This window comes from Hemitrygon akajei, chromosome 8, assembly GCF_048418815.1.
Source record: "Hemitrygon akajei chromosome 8, sHemAka1.3, whole genome shotgun sequence".
Taxonomy (NCBI): domain Eukaryota; kingdom Metazoa; phylum Chordata; class Chondrichthyes; order Myliobatiformes; family Dasyatidae; genus Hemitrygon; species Hemitrygon akajei.
The window spans coordinates 102,139,350-102,159,909 of NC_133131.1; the positions used below are offsets into that span (position 1 = coordinate 102,139,350).

The 20,560-nt window shown below is 38.7% G+C and overlaps 1 protein-coding gene across 1 annotated transcript in view; it reads right to left on the minus strand.

The window, feature by feature from the left end:
• LOC140732124 (band 4.1-like protein 4B) overlaps positions 1–20,560 on the minus strand; it is a 354,588-nt gene that overhangs the window by 84,242 nt on the left and 249,786 nt on the right. The window contains exon 16 of the mRNA XM_073054310.1: positions 18,238–18,416. Within this exon, the coding sequence (XP_072910411.1) occupies positions 18,238–18,416 (179 nt within the window). The remainder of the gene's footprint in view (positions 1–18,237; positions 18,417–20,560) is intronic.

Genomic DNA, 20,560 nt, shown 5'->3' on the forward strand with positions numbered 1-20,560 from the left:
TGTACCTTAACCCATGAGACGGTATACCAACAGAAGACTGTACACAGACCCATTGTATGTGCAAGAGAGCACATGTTCATGCAGCAGAGCCTGGTACCAATTGTCTTTAATCCCTTGTTACTGGACTAAGACCTCAGTCTGTCAAGTCCCAGTGGTGTTATGTATGCAAGATTCTCAAAATTACAGAAAGGTCACAGTATATTCTGCTCTTTATTGGAACATTCTACCTATCCCTTTCTACAAACTTTATCTTACTGCTCTGAAAATACTCATTTCATGTACCTACCTAACCATCTTTTGAATATAAAGATAGCTAATCTAATCCCTTATGCCTACACAATGCCCATATCCTTCCATCTTCCTCACATTCATGCGCCTATCTAAATGTCTCTTAAAAGTCTCTCATAACCTTATAACCAAATCTCCACTCAGTCTCCGATGCTCCAGAGAAAACAACCCAAGTTTGTCCAACATTTCATTGTAGCACATGTCGTCTAATCCAGGCAGTATCCTGGTAAACCTCTTCTACATCTTCTTCAAAGCCTCAAAATTCTTCCTATAATGGGTCAACCAGAACAGTATACAATACTCCCGATGCAGCCTAACTAGAGTTTATAAAGCTGTAATATAACTTCCTGACTTTTGAACTCAGTGTCTTGATTAATAAATGCAAGCATACCATACGCCTTCTTGATAACCCTCATGTTACTTTGGGCTTTTTTTTTTGCCAAATACCTTCATTGTATGCCCCCTACTTTTTAAAACTTTTCCTATACTTTGCATACACTAACTAGTTTGATTCAACATACACTATCTATATACTTCATGATTTTAAATACCTCTTACTCCACAAGTACTTTTGACCCAAGAACAATCCCAGCTTTTAGTCAGTCAAATTCATTCAGCTCAGAATCATTCTGGTAAGCTTGCATCTTTCCTAAAACCCTTTGTTGTAGACTAAACAGTGACTATTTCTTCATGAATTATTTGCTGTTATACTCACTGCCTATATTTATAGAGCTCAGGATCCTGTATGTCTTTTTAACCACTTCAACTTGCACTGTCATTTTCATTGAGCGTATTTCCCTTGATCTCTCTGTTTTTGCATTCCTTTTAGAATTTTGCACTCTAGTTTAAGTTCAAGTTTATATTGTCTCTTCATGTTCTGCCTACCAAAATGTAACATACACATTTCTCAATTTATCCAACATTTCTACCAGCCTGTCTGCATCTCATTCAGAAGTCTACTCATAATTGGCTTTCTCATCAAATTTTGTGTCATCTACAAATTTGGAAACTATGCTCTGTAATTCCAAGCCCAAGCCTTAAATAAATCAAATAAAGCAATGTCCAGGAAATACTATTGAACATCTTCCTACAGTCTGAAAAAATTAACAATTTTCACTACTACTCTGTATTTTGTAACTTCGGCATTTTTTTTATTCATTCGACCAAATTTACATTTACTACAAAGCCTTCAATATGATCACAGCCATTGTGACAGTGGATCAATGTTCAATTGTGAAGTTAAGCATCTTTGGCTGGTGAGCTTCAGCAAATGAAATGCAGGTACGGTACCTTGAAACTCCTCTTAGAGCATTCAATGGCAGTTATGGCAGTAGTATGTTCCTCCTGCAAGATCTGTGTGAAGTGTGTCTAGCTGCAGTTCCTAACTGACCATGTGAAAGAGCTGGAGGTGGACACAGTCAGGATCATCTGAGATGCTGAGTTTCATAGATGTGAGTTTTAGCAAGGTGATCACACCTAAGGTACAGGCAGAAAGTAGTTGGGTGACCACCAGGAAAAGGAAACAGACAGTTAGCACAAGATTCATCTGTGGCCATTTCCCTCAAGCAAGGATACTGTTCTGAACACTATTAGGGAGGTTTTCCATCCAGGAAAAGGCACAGTAGCCAGATCTGTGGCTCCAAGACTGGCACTGGAGCTCAGTAGGGAAGGGTGAAGATCGAAGAACTACAATGATAGGGTATTCAATAGTTAGGGGTAAGGGGGGAGACCACAAGCATGAGATGCTATGTCCACAAAAGGAACTCTAAAAATGGTGTGTTGCCTCCCCCATGCCATGGTCTAGGATGTCACAGAGCAGCTACAGAACATTCTCAAGGGGGAGGGTGAGCAGCATGTTGGCACAAATGACATAGGTAGATAACAGGATGAGGTCCTACGGAGTGAATACGTAGAGCTAGGGAACAAGATAAAAAGCAGAATCTTGAGGGTAGTAATCTCTGGATTACTTTCAGTGTCATGTGCTAGTGTGGGTAAGAATAGACGGATATGACTTAAAAATTGGTGTAGGGTGCAGGGATTCCTATCTTTGGAACATTGGGATCTCTTCTGGGGCACAGGAAACCTGAACTGGAGGGACAACCAATGTCCTGGCATGCAGATTTGCTTGCGCTATCTGGATGGGTTTAAACTATATCGGCAGGGCAGTAGGATCCCAAGATTCAGAGAGGCAAATGAGAGACTGGAAATCAATGCAGAAGTCAGTGACAAGAAGCTTAATAAGCATGACAGGCAAGAAAATGGTATGGAATGAGGAATACCTATTGGATTAAATTGCATTAATTTTAATGCAAGAGGTCTAATGGGTTAGGTGGATAAACCTGGGGCTTGGATAGCTATGTTCAAGTGGGATATTATAACCATTATGGATACATGTCTAAGGGAGGGACAGGGCAGACAGCTTAACGCTCTGAGATGAAATTACTGAAGGGTCATCCAATGAGGCTTTATGGATGGAGCTGAGAAATAAGGTGGTGAATGGTGACCTTGTTAGGATTGTTGGCCCCCAGAACAGACAACGGGAACTAGAAGAACAAATATGCAGTGAGATTGTACAATGAAATAATAGGGTTATATAGAAGGGGATTGTCAAGGACTTAGATGAATTGGTATTTGTTAATTGTACTCAGACAAATTTCTTCATGCAATATATTGAAAGCCCTACCAGGGAAAGGACAAAGTCCTACCTTTTCTTGGATAAGAGGGCAGGCAAGTAACAGAGGTGTTACCAGGGAGAACTTGGGACCAGTTACCATAATTCTAATAGTTTTAAAATAGTTCTGGAATGAAACAGAACTGATCCACAGGTTCAAATGCTAAATTAGTGCAATGTGAATTTCGACAATATGATACAGGAGCTTGCAAAGTTGTTTGGGGTAGGTTGTTTGCAGACAAACGGATGGCTGGGTGGCTTTTAAAGGTGAGATAGAGAGAACTCAAGGTCTGTACATTCCTGTTAGAGAGTGAAGGACAAGGCAGATAGGATTAAGGACACTGGATGACAAGGGATATTGCGGCACTGGTCAGGAGAGAGGAGATGTGGGTCAGGACAAAGACTGTTGGGATGAAGTTAATCCCTGGAGTACAAGCGATGCAGAAGTGTACTCAAGAAGGAAATCAGGAGGGCAAAAAGGGGACATGAGACAAATATTGTGAAGATTAAGAAAAATCCAAGAAGTCTTTATATTAAAAGAAAAAGAGTCACTCAAGAGAATAGGGCCCATCAAAGGTCAAAATATTTTTTTGTGTGTGGAGGTACAGGAGATAAGCAAGGTCCTTAATGCCTATTTTTCCTCTTTTTAACTGAGGAGAAAGACATGAAAACTTCAGAACCAGAAAAAGTAAATGTGAAGGTCTTGGAGATTTGTATACCTCTATGCCTTTTAAGAGATCCAACACCTCCTCAACTTTAATGCAGACTAGCCCCAAGGCCTGACCAGGTTTATCCAAGAACATTACAGGAGACTAGAGAAGAAATTGCAGGAGCCCTACTGGAGATATTTGCATTATTGTTAGCCATGGGTGAGATGCCAGTGGACCAGAGGGTAGTGAACATTCAGCCTTTAACTAAGAAAGGTAGCAGAGAAAACCTGGAAACTATAGAGCAGTAGGTCTAAGATCAATTACTAGAGATGATTTTGGGGAAATTAGGTACATGGACATCTAGACAGACTAGTTGATTATAGGGATAGTCAGCATGGCATGTCTATTCTGTTATTTAATAAGATCATGGCTGATCTGATCACAATCTCTACTCCACATTCTAGTTTACCCATCGTTACCTTTCAATTACTTTGCTTATCCACTATTGCCTAAAACATACAAAAGATGCAGCTTCCATTTCTCTTTGAGAAAAGGTATTTCAAGAACTTTTGATCTTCAGAGGAAAAAAAGATTCACCTCACCTTTGCTTTACATAATGACTGGTATTGCTAGATTCTTCCGCACAAGGAAAAAGTCATCTTCATATCCAATCTGTCAAGACCCTTCAGGAATCCGTGTGTCACTGAAGTCTCTCACTTCTGAACTCTAGTGGATAAAGACCTACTTTATCCAATCTTTCTGTAACAAGATATTTGCAGGGTCTTGACCGAAAATGTTAACCATCCTTCTGCTCCACACGTTGCCTGACCCGCTGAATACTTAAGCAGTTTTGCTTTTGATACAGATAAGGATTTGCAGTCTCTTCTCTTCATTCTAGTTATTACTATAATAAATCTCCAACTTGCCTTTTACCTTGCCTTGAGGAGGAGACCTGTACTATATGCAATATTCCAGGCGCACTTCCACCTAAACGATACATAACTGGAGCATAAGACCTCCTTATTTTCCTATTTAATTTATCTACCAATAACATTTATTAGCTTTTGTAAAGTGCTTGCTGTATGTGCCCAATGGCCTTTTACAACTCCATGTTCTCAGACACCTACATTCCTCTGTATCTCAGAGCTCCTTAATCTCTCACCATTCAGATAATACTTTTTCAGGTATCTTTTAATACGAAAATGGAATATTTCACACTGTCCCACATTGTGCTCCATTTACATATATCAGCCCACTCATTTAACTATCCCTCCATGGCCTCCTTATGTCCTTGTCGTAATATTTATACTTTATTTTCCTGTCTATCCTTGTATCATCAAGTAAACTCAACAACCATATCTTTGGCAACGTCATCCAAACCATTCATATAAATCAATAAAGTTGAAGCAACATGCTCCAATCCCTATGGTACACCACCCATCACATCTTACCAACTAATAAAGATCCTCTTATATCAACTCTCTATTTACTGATAACTTCCCCAGTTTATTATGCATATTATCTGGTACACCATGAACTTTTATTTCCCACAATAAGCTTTGATCTGGACTTTTTATAAAATGCTTTCAAGAAAATTTAGAACATCAGTAAGATTTCCTTAACTTCAACCTTCCTATGTCTCTAGGATCTGCCTGGTATGGACTCTCACGTCCCAATTCTTGACTCCTAAAACAAGATATTCCATTCCAATGTCTGTCATAGGTAAAGATTACAATACAAATACAGAAAAATATTTTGGGCTGTTCTTAAGAGTTTCTTGAACATATTCAACCTCCCCACAAAATCCTGTGAAATTCTCTTTGTGATAACGGCACAAAGCGGAGAAGGAAGATTTGAAATGATGTTGAGAATCTCAGCTCTGTGTACCAGGAACACATTGTAAGTGGTGAAAGGAGCACACCATTTCAAAGACTACTCAACACATCAACTACCTCCTCTTGCCCATTAGAGCATTGTAGTTCCCACACTGGCTGAACAGTACCCTCAGAACCCACAAAAACAGAGAGAAGGTGGGGCTGCCGCAGAAGAAGATAGTAACACCATCTTTCAGTGTTCATTCTACAGTTCTCAAAGATCTGTCCATCCTGTTGCTAGTTTTATTTAGATTAGAATTTCATACTTTTGGCAGGCTGTTTTGATGATGGATAAATGGTATCAGACAAACTACATAACATCAGCACCAGTTTGTGTCCAGTACATACCACTACTTAATCTTGACATTTAGTGTGCATGGCACTAAGTGGATAGAACAATAAGTTAGTATTTTAATGAAAATAATTAGAAAATGTCAAAACTATTGTTTGGAAAACTGCAGCTCAGGAACATTAATCTATTTAGTTGATTTTGTTAACAGTCCCATTTAATGTATTATAATGAAAAAAAACTTCAGGTTAGTATCTTGCATTAAACCTTTAACAGTTTTAATTTATGGAATGCATGTAAATCAAAGGAAAGAAATATAATATCAATAAATGCCTACCATCAGAGGTCTCTAAATAACTAGCTTTAATGAATGGACATTTTCTTAATGTCTAACTGTGCTACATTTCAATAAGAAAAAGTCAAAGAGGCAATCTGCTATCTGGACCTTTTATCTTTTGGATCTCAGAGCTGCTGCAAAGAGAACACAGAAACATCAGTTTACAATTTTAGAGGCACTTGAAATAATTAAATAAGGCTTTAAGAAATTGAATTAACATTGAATCAGTTAATTCAGCTGAGAAATTCTGCTACCTCCTCCCTCTCCTTCGCGTGACATCCTGAACAGTTTTCCAGATTTCTTCTTCCTCAACCTACCCACAGAGATTTTTTGTCCATTCTTGGCTTTTCCTCATCCCCAATTAATTCATCATACTTCTGACATTCACATTCTAATCATACTGCTTCTCTTTCTTTTCCTAATCTTTTTCAAAGGGATAGTGAAAGGGGATAATAGAATCCCTTTTCACAGATGTTATGCGACAGATATGGAGAGAGAGGTTGGGGGGGCATGGGAGGCGAGTAGTGGTGTTGATGGTGGGCAAAAGCAGGAATGTGAAAATCAGTTACAGAGATACACAAGCTGACTGCTAGGATAGAAAGGATCATATGACTGTAAGACATAGGAGCAGAATTAGGCCATTTGGCCCATTGAGTCTGCTCCTTTTTTCCCCTCTTCAGCCCCACTCCCTGGCCTTCGCCCCATAACCTTTGATGCTGTGTCCAATCAAGAACTATCAATCTCAGCCTTAAATACGCATAACAGCCTGACCTCCAAGCTGCTTGTGGTATCAAATTCCAGATATCCACCACCCCCTCTGGTAAAGAAATTTCTCAGCATTTCTGTTTTAAATGGACACCCCTCTATCCTGAGCCTGTGCCCTCCTCTCCTAGAATCCCCCACCAGGGGAAACATCCTTTCCACATTTACTCCATCTAGGCCTTTCAACATTTGAAAGGCTTCAGTGAGATCTCCCCTCATCTTTCTAAATTCCAGCAAGTACAGACCCAGAGCTATCAAACATTCCTCAGATGATAACTATTTCATCCCCAGAATCATACTTGTGAACCTCCTCAATGCTAGCACATCTTTTCTTAGATAAGGAGGCTGAAGCTGTACACAATACTCCAGTGAGGCGTCACCAGTGCTTTATAAAGTCTCAGCATCACATCCCTGTTCTTGTATTCTAGAACACTTGAAATGAATGTTAACAAGGCATTTGCCATCCTCACCACTGAATCTACCTGTAAGTTAACCTTTAGAGTGTTCTGCACAAAAGCTCCCAAATCCCTTTGCATCTCAGATTTTTGGATTTTCTCCGTTTACAAAATAGTCTACACATTTATTTCTACTACCAAAGTGCATGACCATGCATTTTCCAACATTGTATTTCATTTACCACTTCCTTGCCCATTCTCCTAATCTGAAAATGTCCTTCTGCATCCTACCTGTTTCCTCAACACTACCTGCCCATCCACTAATCTTCATATCATCTGCATACTTAGCAACAAAACATTTATTCCATTATCTAAACCACTAACATGTAGCATAAGAAGTGGTCCCAACACCAACCCCTGCAGAACACCATTACTCACTGGCAGCCAACCAGAAAAGGATACTTTTATTCCCACTCACTGCCTCCTATCAATCATCCAATGCTCTAAACATGCCAGTAACTTTCCTGTAATACCATAGGCTCTTAACTTGGTAAGCAGCCTCATGTGTGGCACCTTGTCAAAGGTCTTCTGAAAATCCAAAAATACAACATCCACTGCATCTCTTTAACTATCCTACTTGTAATCTCCTCAAAGAATTCCAACAGGTTCATCAGGCAAGATTTTCCCTGAAGTAAACCATGCTGATTCTGTCCCATCTTGTCCAGTGTCACCAAGTACTCCACAATTTCACCCTTAACAATTGACTCCAACATCTTCCCAATCACTGGTCTTTAATTTCCTTTCTGCTGCCTTCCTCCTTTCTTAAAGAATGAAGTGACATTTGCAATTTTCCAGTCCTCTGGCACCATGCCAGAGACCAATGATTTTTGAACAATCACTACTAATGCCTGCATAATCTCTATTACTACTTCATTCAGAACCCTAGATTGCAGGTTATCTGGTCTGGTGACTTATGTACCTTTAGGTCTTTCAGTTTTGCATCCTTTTAATAGTAACTACACTCACTTCTCTTCCTTCACACATTATAACATCTGGCACACTACCAGTGTCTTCCACAGTGAAGACTAATGCAAAACTCTCAGTTTGTTCATCTGCTAGTTCATTTAGCTCATCATTTAGTTTATTTCTCTGGCCTCATTTTCTAACGGTCCTATATCTACTCTCATCTCTTTTTTTATACTTGAAAAAGCTTTTTCTCTCCACCTCGATATTGTTTGCTAGGTTGCCTTCATAATTCATCTCCTCCCTCCTAATGATTCTTTTGGTTGCTCTCTATAGGTTCCCAATCCTCTATCTTTCTGCTAATTTTTGCTTTGTTGGATGTCCTCTCTTTTGCTTTTGTATTAGCTTTGACTTCCCTTGTCAGCCATTGTTGTACTATTTTACCATTTGAGTATTTTTTCATTTCTGGAATACATCTATCCTGCACCTTTCTCATTTTCCCCAGAAACTCACACTATTGCTGTTCTGCTGTCATCCCAGCCAGCATCTCCTTCTAAATTACTTTGGCCATCTCATACCACTGTAATTTCCTTTACTCGTCTGAAATGCAGCTACGTCAGACTTTACTTTCTCCCCATCAAATTTCAAGTAGAACTCAATCATATTGAGATCACTGCCTCCTAAGGGTTCTTTTACCTTAAGCTCCCTAATCACCTCCAGTTCATTACATAACACCCAATTCAGTATAGCTGATCCCTTAGTAGGCTCAATGAAAAACTGCTCTAAAAAGCCATCTCGTAGGCATTCAACCAACTCACTCTCTTGAGATCCATTAACAACTTAATTTTCCCAATCTACCTGCATGTTGAAATCTCACAACTGTCATAACATTGCTCTTTTGACACGTCTTTTCAATTCCCCATTGTAATCTGTGTTCCACTTCCCAGCCACTGTCGGGAGGTTTGTATATAACTGCCATCAGGGTTCTTTTACCCTTGCAGTTTCTTGACCCATAAGGATTCAATACCATCCAATGCTATGTCACATCTTTCTACTGATTTGATGCCATTCTTTACCAGCAGAGCCACACCACCCTCCCTGCCTACCTTCCTATCCCTCTGATACAACATGTAACCTTGGACATTCAGCTCCCAACTACAACCATTCTTCACCATCAATTCAGTGATGACCACAACATCAAACCTAACAATCTGTAACAGTGCAACAAGATCATTTACCTTATAGTCCGTGCATTGAGATATAACACTTTGAGTACTCCATTTGCTACCCTTTTTGATTCTGCACTCCTGCCTGGGCAGGGTGAAAAGCATTATCAAGGATGCATCTCACCCTAAGCATGGACTTGTTACTCTCCTCCCATCTGGTAGGCGCTACAGGAGCCTACGCTCCTGCACCAGCAGGCTCAGGAAGAGCTCCTTCCCTGAAGCTGTGACCCTGCTGAACCTCACATCAGAGCGCTAAGCAGTATTGCACCCATATTGTACTATCTCAGTACTTTTATATTTGTATGCTGTAGTACTTACTTTTTATTCACAGTTATTTTGTAAATAACACTATTCTTTTGCACTTTTGGTTAGATGCTAATTGCATTTCATTGGCTTTGTATCTGTACTTTGCACAATGACAATAAAATTGAATCTAATCTAATCTAATGCACTGATACTCACCCTACTGGCTGCAATTTTGCCCGATCCGATGCCTACTTTTCCTGACAGTCTGACTGCAAACTATCTTTGCTCTTCTTTTACCACCTGTACTATCCTGAGTCCCCTCACATGGTTCCCAACAACCCTGCCAAATTAGTTTAAAACCTCCCCAACAGCTCTAACAAACTTGCCTGCAAGAATATTGGTCCTCGTCATTTTCAGGTGCACCTTTGTACAAGTTATACCTCCCCCAGAAGAGATCCCAATGATCCAAGAACTTGAAGCCCTGCCCCCTGCACCAGCTTCTCAGCCATGCATTAATCTGCCAAATCATTCTGTTTCTACCCTCAATAGCACATGGCACAAGCAGCAATCCAAAAAATACTATCTTGGAGGTCCTGCTTCTCAGCTTTCTGCCCAGCTCTCTAAGTTCTCTTTTCAGGACTTCTTTGCTTTTCCTTCCTTTGTCATTGGTACCAGTTTAACTTAGTAGGCAAAGAGGAAGGGTTAGCAGCAGATCAAGTGTCTCTACTTTGAAAGTAAGGAGGTTTAGGAGAACACAGAAGAATAGGAAAGGCACTGAAGGTAAGTAATACTGGTAATAAACATAAAGAGCCAGACAGTTTTAACTTATCAACACAACTTTTCTTCCTACCAACCCTCCGCCCCCTCGCAAACAAATTTTCCCTTAAGGTTTAATCCTGAAACCTTCCCCATGAGTGGGTATAGCCGCAAGGCCATGGAGGCTTGAAATTAGAGTTTTCTTTCTCCTAGATGAGCACCCAACCATGGCTGACGAGCTCTACCTGCCCGAAAGAGGGACCTTAAGGTATGTAAATTATTAGGTAGATAGTAGGAAAATTTTTCTCACAGCAGAGGTGCTCAAAGTTCAAGGACACAAGCTTAAGGTAAGAGACAAGAGGTCTAAAGGATCCAAGGAAGATTACTTTCACCAAGAGACTGATTTGTATCTGGAAAACACTACCTGAAGGGGCGATGAGAGCAGGCATTCTGACAAAATTTAAGAAATACATAGATGAGCACTTGAATTCTATAGGATACTACAACCTAATGCTGGTAAATAAGATGTGAATAGATGAATATTTGGTAGTTGTTATGGACATGGTGAGCCAAAAGGGCTTGTTGCTGTGCTGTATGAATGCCACAATGGTAGATACAGGTAAAAACCTCATACAGTGCCTATAAAAAGTATTCACCGTCCCTAGGAAGTTTTCCTATTTTATTCTCTTACAACATTGAATCACAATGGATTTAATTTGGCTTTTTTTGACACTGATCAATGGAAAAAGCCTCTTTTGTATCAAAGTGAGAACAGATCTCTTCAAAGTGATTGAAATTAATTACAAATTACAGCAGCCCAAATCAGCACTGGTGCAACCAACTAGTTTTAGAAGTCACATCATAATTAGTTAAATGGAGATCTGTTTTTGGAGACCTGTGTGCATTCAAGGTGTTTCAATTGATTGTAGTAAAAACTTGTATCTAGAAGGTCCAACTGCTGGTGAGTCAGTATCCTGGCAAAATCTACACCATGAAGACAAAAGAACACTCCAAACATCACAAAAAGGTTACTGAAAAGCACAAGTCCCAAGATGGATACAAGAACATTTCCAAGACACTGAATATCCCTTGGATACAGTTAAGCCAATCATCAAGAAATTGGAAGAATATGGCACAGATGTAAATCTGCCTAGAGCTGTCCATCCTCAAAAACTGAATGACCATGCAAGAAGAGGACCAGTGAGGGAAGTCACCAAGAGACTTATGACAACTCTGGAGGAGTTACAAGTTTCAGTGGCTGAGATGGAAGAGACTGCGTATACAACAACTGTTGCCTGGGTGCTTCACCAGTTGCAGCTTTATGGGAAAGAGAAAGCCACTGTTTAAAAAAAAAACACCTGAAATCTTGGCTAGAGTTTCCCAGAAAGCAAGTGGGAGATTCTGAAGTCAACTGGAAGGTGGTTCTAAGGTCTGATTAAACCAAAATTGAGCTTTTTGGCCATCAGACTGAACATTATGTTTGGCATAAGCCAAACACCACACATCATCAAAAACACATCAACCCTACCATGAAACATGATGGTGGCTGCATCATGCTGTGGGGTGTTTCACTGCAGCAGGCTCTGGAAAGCTTGTGAAGGTAGAAGGTAAAATTAATGCAGCAAACTACAGGAAAATCCTGAAGGAAAACCTGATGCAATCTGCAGAAGAACTGCGACTTGGGAGATTTGTATTCCAGCAAGACAATGCCGCCAAACATAAAGCCAAAGCTACTTGGGAATGGCTTAAAAACCACAATGTCCTGGAGTGGCCAAGTCAGAGTCCAGATCTCAATCCAATTGAGAATTTGTTGCTAGACTTGTAAAGGGCTGCTCACTCACAATCCCCATGCAATCTGCCAGAGCTTGAGCAGTTTTGTAAAAGGAATGGGGGAAAATATGGCAGGTGTGGAAAGCTGATAGAGTTCTATCCACCAGACTCAAGGCTGTAATTGCTGCCAAAGGTGTATCTACTAAATACAGACTTGAAGGGGTGAATACTTATACTATCATTTATTTGTGTTTTATATTTGTAATTAATTTAAATCACTTTGTAGCAATCTGTTTTCACTTTGACACAAAAGTCTTTTTCTGTTGATCATGTTAAAAAAAAGACAAATTCAATCCACTGTGATTCAGTTTTGTAAAATAATAAAACATGAAAACTTCCAAGGTGGCTGAATACTTATTATAGGCATTGTGCGTAAAAGTGGAGTAACATCATGAGAGATTCAATATGAGTGCACACAAACAAACAAACAGAATACATAGAAAATGTGTAACCTCCTAAATTTTACACAAGGTATTCATTACATATTCCTTGTTAACTTGTATGACTGAAATATTCCAAAATCTACATTTGCCTGGAAGAATATCAGCAGACTTATTAAAATCAATGACATTTTGCTCATCATCTTATTGATTGTTCTCTTTCCATGACATCTTACTTTATTATTTTTTAAAGATTTCGTTCATTTGACTGTGTAATGAACCAGATTTGATTAAGGAGCTTAAGGTAAAAGAACAATTATGAGAACAATTAGCGATCATAATATGATATAATTCATCCTACAATTTGAAAGGGAGAAGCTAAAGTCAGATGTATCACTATAACAGTGGAATAAAGGGCATGAGAAAGCAGCTTGCCAAAGTTGATTGGAAGGGGGCATTAGCAGAGATGATGGCAGAACAGCAATGGATGGAGTCTCTGGGAGTAATTGGGAAGGGACAAGATAAATACATCCCAAAGGTGAAGAAGTATTCTAAAGAGAGGATGAGGTAACCATGGCTGATATGGAAAGTCAAAGACAGTATAAAAGGAAAAGAGGGCATATAACATAGTAAAAATTATTGGGAAATTAGAGGATTGGGAAGTTTTTCAAAACCGAAAAAAGGCAATTAAAAAACCATAAGGAAAGGAAAGATGAAATACAAAGGTAAGCTAGCTGATAATTTGAAGGAAGATAGCAAAATATTTTTCTGATATATAAAGAGTAAAAAAGAGGCAAGAGTGGATATTGGACCACTGGGAAATGACACTGGAGAGGTAGTAATGGGGGCAAAGAAATGGCGGACAAACTTACTAAGTATCTTGCGTGATGAAGACATTAGCAGTATGCCAGAAATTTGAGAGTGTCAGGGAGCAGGAGCGAATGCTGTTGCTATTACTAAAGAGAAAGTGTTTGGGAAGCTCAAAAATCTGAAGGTAGCTAAGTCACCTGGATCAGCTGGAATATACACCAGAGTTCCGAAAGAGATAGGAGAAGAGATTGTGGAGGCACTAGTAGTGATCTTTCAAGGATAGTTCCAAAAGACTGGAAAGTTTCAAATGTCACTCCACTATAAGAGAGGGGAGGCAAAAGAAAGGAAATTATAGGTCCGTTTGCCCAACTTCAGTGGTTGGGAAGTTGCTGGAGTCCATTATTAATGATAAGGCTTTGGGCTACTTGGTGGTACATGATAAAATAGGCTGAAGTCAGCATGGCTTCCTTAAGGGCAAATCTTACCTGGCAAATCTGTTGGAATTCTTTGAGAAAATGACAGGCAAATAGACAAAAGAGAGTCAGTGGATGTGGTTTATTTGGACTTTTAGAAAGCCTTGACAAAATGCCGTATATGAGGCTGCTAAGCAAGCTAAGAGCTCTTGGTATTACAGGAAAGCTAACAGCATGTATAAAAGATTGGCAGGAGGCAAACAGCAGGAATAAAGGAGCCTTTTTCTGGTTGGCTGCCAGTGACTAGTGGTGTTCTGCAAGCATCAGTTTTGGGACTGCTTCCTTTCATGTTATATGTCAATGATTGGCATGTTGGAATTGATGGCTTTGTGGCTAAGTTTGTGGATGATACAAAGATAGGTCACGGTAGTGTTGAGGAAGCAGGGAGACTACAAAAGGACTCAGACAGATTGGGTAAATGGACGAAGTGGCAAATAGAATACAGTTTATGGAAGTGACGGTCATGCATTTTGGTAGAAGGAATAAAGGTGGAGACTATTTTGTAAACAAGGAGAAAATTATAAGACTTCATGCAGGATTCTCAAAAGGTTAACTTACAGGTTGAGTCTTTGGCAAGTAAGGCAAATAGAATGTTAGCATTCCTTTCAAGTCTAGAATATAAAAGCAAAGATGGAATGCTGAGGCTTTATAAGGCATTGGTCAGACCACACTTCAAGTACTGTGCGCAGTTTTGTGCCCCTTATTTAAGGAAGGATGTGCTGGCATTGGACAAGATCGAGAAGAGGTTCACGAGAATGATTCTGGGAATGAAAGGGTTAACATATGAGGAACATTTGATGACTGTGGGCCTGTACTTGCTGGAGTTTAGAAGAATGGAGGAGGTGTGGAATCTCCGTTCTTATTGAAATGTATCGAATATTCTAAAGCCCAGATAGAGTGCATGTGGAGAGGATACTTCCTATAACGGATGAGTCTAGGTCCAGAGGGCACAGCCTCAGAATTGGGGGACATCATTTAGAATAGAAATGAGAAGGGATTTCTTTAGCCAGAGGGTACTGAATTTGTGGAATTTATTGCCACAGAGAGCTGTAGAACCCAAGTCACTGAGAATATTTAAAGTGGAGATTGATAGGTTCTTGATTGGTCAGGGTATCAAAGGCCATGTGGTGAAGGCAGGAGAATGGGGTTGAGAGAGATAACAAATCAGCCATGATGGAATGGCGGAGCAGACTCAGTGGGGCGAATGGCCTATTTCTGCTCCTGTATCTTATGGCCTTATGGACAGTTTTTGGTCCGTGATTAACTCTGCTCTAATCCTGCTGTATTACTCTCTGTCTTGCCTCACTCCTTTTAATGACTGCTTTAGCTCTAAATTTATAGGTCATATTCTCATAATTATTGCTTTAACTCTACGGTTACTACACAAGAGCAAATACAAAATGCAGCACTGTATATAGCTCATGTCCAGAAGGCTGTTGGCATTGACGGTGATGGTGGTAAGGACATTCAAAGATGGGGCTTTCAAACTGAGGTGGTTGTAATCAGTAACAAAGAGAAGGGATAATCACCACAAAGTGAATCAATTACTCCAACAAAATCTATTTTCTCCAAATGAGTTATGTTTTAATTGCTTTCATTCGCAGTAATTGAATGTGGCAGTAATGGAAAATATATTTTGGCTTTCTTATTTAAAATAAATTACTTCAACCAGAAGTAAGGGTGAGCTTTTGCCACTAACCCTTCACAACACACAAAATGCAGCTTAAAATAAAATATCAGCAATCAGGAGCATCTGATATTCTCCTATGAGTCATTGCTCATAGTGAGAAATAAAATGGCTCTCTCAATATAGATTTGATTTTAAAAGGCCAACTAGAAATACCTGACAGATCTATTATACAACAACCGTCAGAAGAGTGGAACACTCAATAGGAAATGTCAGTGAGGAGGAGGAGCAGGACCAAATCCAGAGCACTAACAGGCTTTAAATGATACAGCATAATAGGCACTTACTATCTAGTGACAAATATATACATAAACAAATCATCTAAAACGTGACTCCATATTACATTTTGGTATTATTTTAGCAGGTTTTAAATCCATACAATGATGTTAAATAATGTCTGCCTGACAAAACCAAACTCATTTGATATTTTACAGATAGCTATTCTGAATGCGGCTAGTATTTTCTCTCAATTACAATTAAGTGCTCGTCATCCTTAAATGCAACTTGCGTAATTAACTCTATGACTTCAGGACTAAAAGGGAATGATGTCACTGTTCATCCTAATATCCTATCAGAATATTATACATTATTGCTGCCAGCTGATGATAATGATCTGAGTATAAAATCAAAAAGCAACATTACTGAATATTTATAAAGCAGTTGGCTTAATAGTTAGTGAACTCACTTTACATCCAGAGTCAAGTCATAGATCATCCTCCCATTAACTAATTAACAGGAGCTTGTTCAGATAATGGAACCTTTTACAGGAGCAGCAGGAAAGCAGATATCATCTAATTAGCTTCTGCCAGCACATTAGTTGATGTTTAAATTATACAAGGCAAGAGCCCTCTGTTGCATTTCTCTGGCCTAGTTTAAGTCAGGTAAAGATCTGCATGACATGTTGCCTCCATTTATAAAGCACCTCATTTTGTCAAAATATTGTAAAGTCATGACCAACATATGCGACTCCAGACATTAAATATGGCTGACTTTTAAATGGCCCAGCAAAGCACAAAGCTGGGAAAGTAGTTGGGAGGTATCAGGATGGAGAATTAGTGAAGGCCTCGTCAGCAACATCTACATACTGTGAACAAAGAGCCAAAACTAGATTGTATCACTTAATTTGAACTAAAACCTCATGTTGTGCTGATGGCATTCTGCATTAGGGCTATCATGCTTAAGGATGATATTTGCAGCATAAGCCTCATTTGCTTGTTCACAAAGATGTAAAGTATGAGGTTCTTAATTTCCAACCATCACCAATTGAGAAAAGGTAATCATAATCACCTTTACTATTGGTGGATGTTTGCATGCAAATCCGTTGCAGGTATTTGAATGGCTCAAGTAAGAACACAAATTATAAAGGAAACACGAGTGAATCTGTAGATGCTGGAAATAAATAAATAAAAGATGCTGTCTGGCCTGCTGAGTTCTGCCAGCATTTTGTGTTTTTTACACAAATTATAAAATTTGTTTAACCATGTTCTCCAAAATCTTTTGGAGTCACTATACCACATGTTCGATGATCTTGCCCTTAAGTATAATGGAAATAAATAATTGTTACATTCATTTGAATTGTTCTCAATACACTAAAAAAATAAACAGGCTAACTTAAGTTTTCAATATTAAATATGGCACTGATTAAAATAAAGACTCAAATTTCTTGCAAGACAAGGATTCAAAATTCCCAAATTGAACATTCATATTATAAATAAATGGGAATTAAAACAGAGCTTTTGCAGACAAATGGCTGAAATTATGTCATATGTTAACAGGAACGATGATTGCAATGAAAACCATATAACATAAAAAATGCTGGAGGAACTCAGCAGGCCAGGCAGCAAATGTGGAATGGAATAAGGACTCAATATTTTGGGGTAAAACCCTTCACCATGACTGGAAAGGAAGGTGGAAGAAGCCAAAATAAGAAAGTAGGGTGGGGAGGGAAGGGGAATGTATGTAAGCTGAAAAGCGTTAGGTAAAACCAGGTGAGGGGGAAGGTAGGTAGGTGGGGGAATGAGGTGATTTCCATAAATGCTGCCTGACCTGCTAATCTTCTCCAGCATTTTGTGTGTGTTAGTCTGGATTTCTAGCATCTGCAGAATCTCTTGTGCTTATGAAAAGCATAAATGGCTTTTAGTAACATTTAAATTAGTAAATGGATATGATGGAGGATAAGTTTGTTTACATCCCAAAAAGAAACCTTACTTTTCAGTTAAATGACCTATTTTCAAAATATTTTGTCATTGCATTTGTAAAGATCAGAGATACTTTCAGCATCTTTAAGATAAAAGGTAATGTAAGTGTTGAGCCATCTGCAGCAAACGTGCATTACAAGTACAGGATCAGAACACAATATGCCACAGTTCTAACTGTCTGCATATGTTCATAATCACAAGAGATTCTCCAGATGCTGGAAATCTTGAGGAACACACACAAAGTGCAGGAAGAACTTAGCAGGTCAGGTAGCATCTATGGAGAGGAATAAATAACATCTTGGGTCAAGACCTATGTTCACAGTATTATTTTAAACACAAATTATAATGTTTTCTTTTATGGTTATCAGTCAACTTAACTCCCAAGGTGGTATTCAAACTTACTAGTTGGACTTGGCATTCCAGAGTAAGCATCTGTGTCTTCCAGCTCCAAAGTAATCAGACCATGGTTTGGGAGATGATGTCTTCCAGTGGCTGAACCAGTAAATGGTGTTCCCCCGTTCTCTTCTACACTGAATTGCTGTATATTCACGCTGTTTAATAGTGGTGATACCAAAGGATGGCTGTAATTTTATGTACATTAGAGTCAAAAAACACTTTCCATGAGAAATCAAACAAAACTTGTGAATTATGTGTCTTAAAAGTTATCAAATAGTTGGTGGTAGTCATATAAAAGTTAAGTGAATGAATCTTTGCAAACCTCTGAACCAAGCTTTTCAGTTTATCTCAGTTTGGTAACATTTAATTTCCAATGAACAGCACTTAAGTCAACCAAAGATTTTCATAGGGTGGAATACAAAATGAACAAACAGATCAGAAGCAAGATTGGGCGACATGATGCTGCTTAACCACTTATCGACCAAGACTGGCCTGAAAATAACCTCAACACAATATTCCTGTCTTTAACAGTAATTTTTTTGTCACCCTGCATACAATAATTTAGTTACGTAACTCTTAAATATATTTAAAGTATTTGATCCTATGAGGAAGAAAGTTCCAAACACTTGCAATATTCAGAAAATATTTCACTTCATTCTGGTCATAAATCAATGACCCCTCAATGTGACTCCAGTTCTAAACTTTTCCACAAGGAGACATTCCCGTTTACATACACCCTCAAGATCTTGTGTTTCTATCAAGATCTCAGTCACCTTTTGTAAACTCCAATGGATACAAACCTAACCTGGTTAACCTTTTCATGTAAGACCATTGGCCTATTAATCTTACCTGAACCAATGCAATTACATCGTACATACTAGCCTATATTAAAAAAAAAAATCAAATCATCCACTCAGATCCATCTGCACTCAAAACCCTGCAATCTTTCAATGTTCAGATAACGTGGTTCTTTATTTTTCCAGCCAAAATGGATAATCTCACATTACCTGGAGATTACACAATTTTGAATCATCATTAAAATCACTGAGGAATATTCTTGGAAAAGCAGGATATGATGATGTAACTATTCACAAAGATGTTCTCTGAATGGCACAGTGACATTTTTAAAACCATGAAGACAGACATTTGTAATATCTTGCCCAAAAGGTAGGAATACAAACAGTACAGTATCCTCTAGCATTTCATATGGAAGGCGATGTAACAGATTTCAGTTTGATTCCTCCCTCATCGAGCTACGAACATAGCTCTCATTCACATTCTGAGAGTTTCTGCTCCCCCACATAAGAAAAGTACACATACAAATTTCCATACTTCAATGATAGTTCTATAAGTGATGCCACCTTAATATTAAAAAAAATCCCCAGGGCCATGGAGAAAGAACAGGAGTTTAGAATTAAATGAAAAGCTTACAAAGGGATGGCAGAGGCACATTGGGCCAAGAAATCTTCTTTGGTGCTATATAGTAACTGATCCTCAGCTTCCTGAACTAATAGCTAAATAATTTTGGAGTAAAACACAATGTTCAACTACAACTTATCTTTAGGTATTATTGAGAATTAAGCAGCTTTAATATGCAGATTATCAGTTAACCAGTTAGGAAATAAATTCCTTTACTTGCCATTCTTCCTCAAATCAAAAAATAATAAAACATAGAAAGTGCTATCTGGTCTACTGACCTGTAGCAGCTCTTTTAAAATGCTATCCAGTTTAGTTCCACATGACTTCCATTTCATCATGACCCTACAATAGTTTCTTTGCTAATTATTTATGTAATTTGCCTCTGTAAGTCAATTTTGAATTGAGCCATCACTCTTTTGGGCTGTTCTAGGAGAGTAATAGCAACCTAATCTGAAAATGAATTTTGCCTAATTTCTCAGATTATTTTGTGAATTACTCATAGCTAAACCTACATTCTCATTCACAGCACCAGTGCTGTTAGAAGCAATTTCTCTGTTTTAACAAAATCCTTCAAAATTTTGAACTCTTGGAACAAACAGTTTCATTCAGTGTTCCTAAGTTAAAACAGTGCTTGGAGATACAAAAAGATTGCTGACCTGAAACATCAACATCTACTTGTCTCCATAGATGGCACTTGACCTGCTGAGTTCCTCGGCAGTTTGTTTTTACTTAAGACTGTTTTTGCCTTATCTACCTGAGGAGAATAATCCCAGTTTCCTTTCACGAGCACAACTACTCTTGTTCTTCTTTCTGGTACCAATTACTAAGTAGGGAAGTACTGGTATTAATTTTTTTCCATCTCTCCTCAGATATTGCTTGACCTACTGAGTGTTTTCAACATTCTGTTTTC